Here is a 6,960-nt window from a genome sequence, read left to right as displayed (position 1 = left end):
GAGATAAAAAAAGCACATTACATTAAAATGATTCAGGCTGAGTATTGTCAGCGTAGTTTAGTAAGAATTTTCTCTAGTAGGCTATACACTTATCTTGAATGAAATTCCCAAAAGCATTTGGATGTTGAATAGTTAATAGAATAGTTAATAGCTGAAGCCCATGGTTTGATTTTCTCCCTTTCCCCCTTGTAATGAAATTTGTTATTATGTTGATTTTTATGTAATTAGATGCTCAAATAAACTAAAAATGATGATGATTATTGTTAGTTCTTAATTCAAATGAAACCATCAAGCATGTATACACTTACAATGTTTTATTATAATCAGTAACAGTTGACATAAAAATGTAGGAAACCATGGTATACAAAAGCAGTTTCAATATTTTTAGTAAAATTGACCATGATGTGATTAAATATGGAGCATTTGTAAATGTTAGAATGCATGTGTCACATACAAATGGCTTCTCACTCATACAACATGATACATTTCAGGTACAACATAGATAATATTCGGATAAAAACTTCTAATCCCAGAGAGGACAATGCAGATGCTTTAATGCAGTCCTTCAATTTACCTGTACAGTACCATTATTTTATTGCAATGACTAAAAATAAAAAAACAAAACACAGTATTGGTCCCCAGTTTCATCATTAAATAATGCTAAATGTGGTAAGTCTAAGAGCTATAAGATACACAGAGTAGTGTGCAAGTGTCCATGAAACAGCTTGGATGTGTCCTCTACAGTACGAGTATGATTAGAGGCAGTTTAGTGGTCTACTTCTGGGTTAGGTTTTGTTTTTCCTATCCACATTCCGGAAGACTTCAGTTATCCCTCAATGCATGTCCTGATCAGCCACACTCTGCCGCAAGTACTCCTCATAGAGATTTTTCTGCAAACACACAAAAATTAATCATTAGATGAGTGATCACCGAATCTTCACAGCAGTCGTCTTTAAACAAGCCTTTCAATTAAAAATCACAATCTACCTTTTTGGACTTGACTGCTTCCTGGACATATTCTAGTTTTTCTTGAAGCTGTCTTTTTTGCTTACCAGAGAGTGTTGGCTTAGTCCTAAAAGTGTAAAAACACAAAGGAAACAGAAATGGAGAAAACCAAGAAAATAGTGACATACTAGTGGCATCTTAAAAGAATAGTTCACACAAAAATGAAGTGTTCAAAAGTCTTGGAGGCTGTTTAGACTTTGTATTAAGATGTGTATTGGTCGATCAGATCACAAGTGGATGACACTAAATACAGGTGTAAAAGGGGTGTACATTTTTTTTTTTAAATAACAGTGTTGATTTTGCCAAGCAAACATCTTCTGTTGATTCAAGCCATACAAGTTTTGTAATTGAATAATAATTTTGGGTAAACAATTTCTCTGTGTACATGTAGGAATTTTTTATCCATTATTATTATTAATAATAATAATAATAATAATAATAATAATAATAATAATAATATAATTATTTATATATAAAAATCTATTCATTTAACCTGAAGGATAAACGTGCAAGGAGGAGGAAGATGAAGGACAACACCACCAATCCGGCACAACTGTACAGCTGAACTTCTATTGACAGGGACTCAAATGCTTTTACAGCAGGAGCCTGAAAACACAAATACACACACACACTTACAACTTTTTTACAGACAATATAACATGTACTAGTTGTGCAGCAATGCACATAGGTACTAACCACATACAGTGATGCCGGTAACGCGTTACTTAGTAACGCGTTACTCTAATTTTACCACTTTTTTTAGTAACGAGTAATCTAACGCGTTAATATTTCCAAACCAGTAATCAGATTAAAGTTACTTATCCAAGTCACTGTGCGTTACTATTTTTGAAATTTTCCTTAGTAAAATATATATTTTCTTGTATATTTCTTCTTGCGTCTCGGGAAGTGAAGTCAGGTGTGCGACAAGTCACGTTTTCAGCACGAGGACAATTCAGGTCACGTGTAAGCGACACAAACGTAAACAACGTACAATGAAGAGAGAAGAGAGTTGCAGCTACAAAAACACTACGTCAAATTAAAAAACCTTTGGAGTCGCAGCACGGCGCAGACAGTCAAACTAAGAGCAAGTCCAACGTAGTCCCACCCGGTGATGCGAAGCAGTGAGCAGGAGTTCATCCACTACCCAAACAACAAAAGCTGGACTATAGTGCAAAACCAGTAAGTGTGGGAGAGTTGAAGAACGAAAGTAACAAAGCGATTTTCTCCGAGCCCTGATAACATCTAAATCTCACTATGACCGCATATTAGCACATAACCTCTGAAAGAGTTGACAAATATCGCGTTATTTACTCACCGATTTCCACGTGTAGATCCAGAACTGTGTTTTCAACCATGATAAGTACATTCCAAAAGCGGTCTTTTTTTCTTACAACGCGTTGTGTTTCTCGTTTCATGTGTTACAATACTGATAAATCTACAAGGTATTTAGTATATAACATCCTGAAGACTTCTCCGTTTTTCAAAATAAAAGTAAGTCGAGTTTATAGAGTAAGTAGATCCTGTCGGGTCAAAAGTAACACTTGTTAGTTTTGTCCAGCTGCTAATACTGTGTATAATATGGTAAAAAATTGATATTAATCTTATTTGATTTAATTTTATTTTCATAGTGTTCAAACTATTGAATTTTTTTAGTCTCAGCAATTTAAGTTTGTACTGTTGGTTGCTTTTGAAACATTTGATAAAACTGAAATTAAAAATAAAAATGTAATTTAATTATTTTTTACAAAGATAAATGACAAAATAAGTTTGCAGTTACATATTAAAGAGGTCATAGTAATATATATTTAATAAAAACAAGTGTAACACAAAAATCTATCATGTTTTGTTCTGTTACTTTTGACCCACCTGTGTGTTACTTTCGTCCCTGCTGTCAAGGTCAAAAGTAACAATTCACTACTCTTGTTTAAAGTGAAATTACAGAAGTCGTTTTACATTTGTTCAAAATTCCAGCTGGTTTTGATAGACCACACTTGTGAGTTATTGACCACAACAATATATCTCTGTCTAAAACATTAACTTTTAAAATTAAGTTTTTCTGAAAATGGCCCCTGCTCACCCCTATTTATGTTAAGTGAAGTCAAGAAAGACTCATATATATATATATTTTAGTTTTTTAAAACACAACAGTTCAACTTAAAATGTCAGGAGATACATTGTTGACGTTACTGTTAAAAATGCACTTCCAATAAAGTGAGTGTTGGCAAAACCGGTTGTCATTTTTAATGTTGAGGCAGTGGGGGTGTTGGCAGCTACTGGAATGTAACTAACAAAGTAACTTGTAATCTAACTTAGTTACTTTTAAAATCAAGTAATCTGTAAAGTAACTTAGTTACTTTTTAAAGGAGTAATCAGTAATCAGTAATCAGATTACTTTTTCAAAGTAACTGTGGCATCACTGACCACATATAACGAGAGTGCCTCTGTGCCGGTATCACCCAGCATCAGTACCAACATCTCTTTGGATAGGGTACCAAGCACAAGGATAACAAGCAGCAGCAGGGGCACAGTGAATCCAAGCATCCCCAAAACGCAGCCCTTAAAGCGTGCTCGACGGTTTTGCATACCGCACTGCCTATAATGAAAAAAGTAAAAATAGCAATTACTTGTAGTTAGTATCATTACACCAGCTCACCTACAGCAGCGGTTCCCAGCCTTTTTGTCTCCCCACCCACTATACATATACAACAATCTGAGCCCCCCTTTACCATATATACATATACAGTACTGTGCAAAAGTCTTAGGCCACCATCTCCAGCTTTATTGTTTTAGCAAAGTTTTAATGTCCACCCATATTTATTTTTTACTCTTTTTTAAGATACAAACAGAAAATATGTACACAAAATTAAAAACAAAATTTTCAGAACTAAATGTCTTTTCAGGCATCAGTTAGTATTTAGTGTGACCTCTCTTGGCACGAAACACATCTTGAGCTTTTTTGAGGAGACTGAAGTCCTAAAGTAATTTGATTAGAATTAGAAATCAGGATTTAATTTTATTTATATTTAAGAAATCCTGCAGCTGCCTGTTATTATTGCTCAAGTGGAAGGGGAATTTACCCAAAATACTTGACACTTCAGCTTATACTTTTATACGGTTTTTAATACTACATACACATTTCCTGTATTTTCTGGTTGTATTCTAATAGAGAGACATAATTATTATATATGATCACTATACAATTGCAAAAACAACAAATCTAATGGTAGCATGGTGGCCCAAGACTTTAGCACAGCACTGTATACTATACCTTTGGGTTGGGGTGCTAAGATTGTAAATGATCAGTGGAATATTTTATGCATGTTTATTTGACATCAAAAACCCTAAGGGTTGGCTGACCCCAAGTTGGAACCACTGATCAACAGTATTACTAGAACCAAGAAACACCTGCAAACAAGATTAAGTAGTTAGTGTGCACTGCCTGTCATTATCGAGCGTCTCAGTAATGGCCTCAGTGATATGGTTACAGTCCTTCTCCATCGAGTTAAGCGTGTTCTGCACCGTCTGGTTAATGGTCTTCTCTATAGTGCGACACACCTCATCAATCTGATTGACACATCGACTGGGCTTATATAGGAGAGAGGGAGGCAGAAATCCATAAGACACCTTTGTATTTTAAATTTGTGATTCTTCTAACATATGTAAATATAAAATTGATGACATTGCAGGTTTAAAGATTTGTGAATGCACCTTATTTGGGTTGGGCACATAGATAGTGGGCATGTCGAAGCCACATTTGTTGAGTCCTGGACGCTTGCAAAGCTCCTGTACAATTTGCATCATAACTCTCTGAAATGACCAATAACAAAGAAAGTTGTAGCGGTCAAGCAAAAGACCAAATATACATACATGCAAAACTAAATAGTAATTTAGTTTGCTGACAAATAAAGAAATAGTGTTTTACTTGTCGATCAGACTCTCCACCAGCCTCATCAGCTTTACTAAGATAGAAACGAAGACGGTCTCCATGTTTCTCATTCAGTTTCTCTACAATGTTGAGTGTGCGCTTGCATAAAGCCTGTCCCATAGGGTCAAAGAAGACCAGGATCAGGTCACACAGATCACCTAGAATACATACATATTCATTAAGCAGCATATTTAAAAAGGTGAACGGAATAAAAATAACACAAAGACACACACCAAGCCACAGGATAGCCTGGTCCACATCAAAGGGGTACTTCATATCTCCATCCACTAGTCCAGGAGTGTCAACAAAAGTCACCAAGCTGAAACGTTTCTGTCGTGAAGTACAAATCTCAGTGCCAAGATATTCTGACACTCCTAAAAATTGGGGAAAAAAAGCCAAGTTTTAGACACAAATTAAACATTTACAAAGCAAACCTGCAGTTTGTGCAACAAACCTTTGAATTCCTGCAGTGGTTTGAAGTGAGGGTACAGATGCAGCGTTGCATTTCCCTAAACACAAAACCACAGCTGCTATTTAGTGTGTGACAAAAGACACCCATGCTTGCAAGAAGTAAAAACACCATTTTATTGTTTAATATTTATATAAATAAATACAATTTATTTTTACTTCACACAGAGATCATATTTACCGTGAGCGATTCTCTCTTTCGCCCACTTGTAACCAAGCTGAAGCCCTGCGTCTCTATAGCAACCCCTGTCCTTTGGATATGCTCCTCAACATACCTGCAAAGCAATAACTGTATTAGTATATTGCACTAAAACTGGATACCTGGGCAAAATGCCACAATGAATATTTCTGAGCTCAGGTACATTTTCAAATCTAATTGGATTGAATTGTCATTTTAATTAAAAAAATATTAGTATGTATATTAACTTACCAATTAATAAACGAGCTCTTGCCAGCTGAGTGGTTGCCCATCAACATCACAGATATTTTTTTGCGGGGAGGCAGCAAGGTCACCCCGACCGACTCAGCGATCGCTATCAGTCCTAAAAGACAAAGAAGTGAGTGAATGGTTAGATATAACTTACTTTACCGAAAGAAGACAGATTAACTGACATGAACTCGTTTGTCCATTCATTTTAATAGCATAAGTGACATTTTACTTGTGTTGACACTGACTGTAGCATAATGTAAGCGCCACCAGATAATCATCGCCTCCGGTCTGTGAATAGTTGACATACCAACCGGCATTTTAGCTCGACGGCTACCGTTAGCACTTTAGTCCACTTACGGCGGCAGATATTACAGTTTTTTAATTCATTAAGAACAAACCACTTCATTAATGTATTCAAAACAGTTTCTGGTATCTTACCACTGTCCGGATCAGTGTACATCTGATGGCAATCCCGAAGGATGCGCTCGTCGCAGGACACACTGCCCGCTATCGAGTCGGCATTTGCAGCGCTCCTGCTCTTGATTTTCCCGGACATTGTGATGTAAAATTACGTACTGTAAAAGAAAATAGCGTTTCTTAGTCAGTATTAGGTAAAACTCAACTCGCAAACTGGAATAGAAACTGAATTCACAGCGACACTCACAAATAAATGATGAAGTTCAAATCGCCCCGGTCTGTTGAGGAACGCTGGCCACGTCACCCCGTGTCGCAACGCCTTGTGGTAATTGTAGTTTTTATCATGCACTGTCAATTTCGCGCTGGTGTGTACAATTATAAACGAAAGGCTGTTGCTCGTTTTCGCCTTGTTCTTACGTCATTCTGCCATGTTTTGAGTCTTTAAACTTGTTCGACCTAACAGGCGAATGACTTCAAAATAAGGCTAAAGCGATTAGAGAAATCGTCGGGAGTTTATTATCGACTCACTCTCGCGGTACTTTGACGTCATCCGCCTGTTAGTTGTTGCGGCGCCAAATGAAGTCGAACACACTTTTAACTAGACAGTACCTCCATCAGATAATACTGACACACACAAACTGATTTTCTAACTAATGTTGTGTATTTGCTTTTTGTTGATTTAATTACAAAAATTTATGGGTGATTTTAGTTATGT

At 36.3% G+C, this 6,960-nt stretch overlaps 1 protein-coding gene across 1 annotated transcript; it reads right to left on the bottom strand.

The window, feature by feature from the left end:
* Nucleotides 1-299: 299 nt before the first annotated feature.
* On the bottom strand, nt 300-6,689 carry LOC129436221 (uncharacterized). The gene is made up of 13 exons (XM_073857391.1): nt 6,493-6,689; nt 6,267-6,403; nt 5,829-5,940; nt 5,580-5,673; nt 5,385-5,439; nt 5,164-5,304; nt 4,928-5,088; nt 4,714-4,812; nt 4,445-4,590; nt 3,427-3,598; nt 1,499-1,611; nt 988-1,072; nt 300-890 (listed from the first exon to the last, which is right to left on the bottom strand). The coding sequence occupies exons 2-13, from the start codon at nt 6,382-6,384 to the stop codon at nt 834-836; spliced, it is 1,353 nt and encodes a 450-aa protein (XP_073713492.1). The 5' UTR covers nt 6,385-6,403; nt 6,493-6,689; the 3' UTR covers nt 300-833.
* Between the last annotated feature and the right edge of the window lie 271 nt (nt 6,690-6,960).

The sequence above is a fragment of the Misgurnus anguillicaudatus genome, chromosome 19 (assembly GCF_027580225.2).
Source record: "Misgurnus anguillicaudatus chromosome 19, ASM2758022v2, whole genome shotgun sequence".
In the NCBI taxonomy this organism is placed as follows: Eukaryota; Metazoa; Chordata; class Actinopteri; order Cypriniformes; family Cobitidae; genus Misgurnus; species Misgurnus anguillicaudatus.
This window is presented reverse-complemented; position numbering and strand designations above follow the sequence as displayed.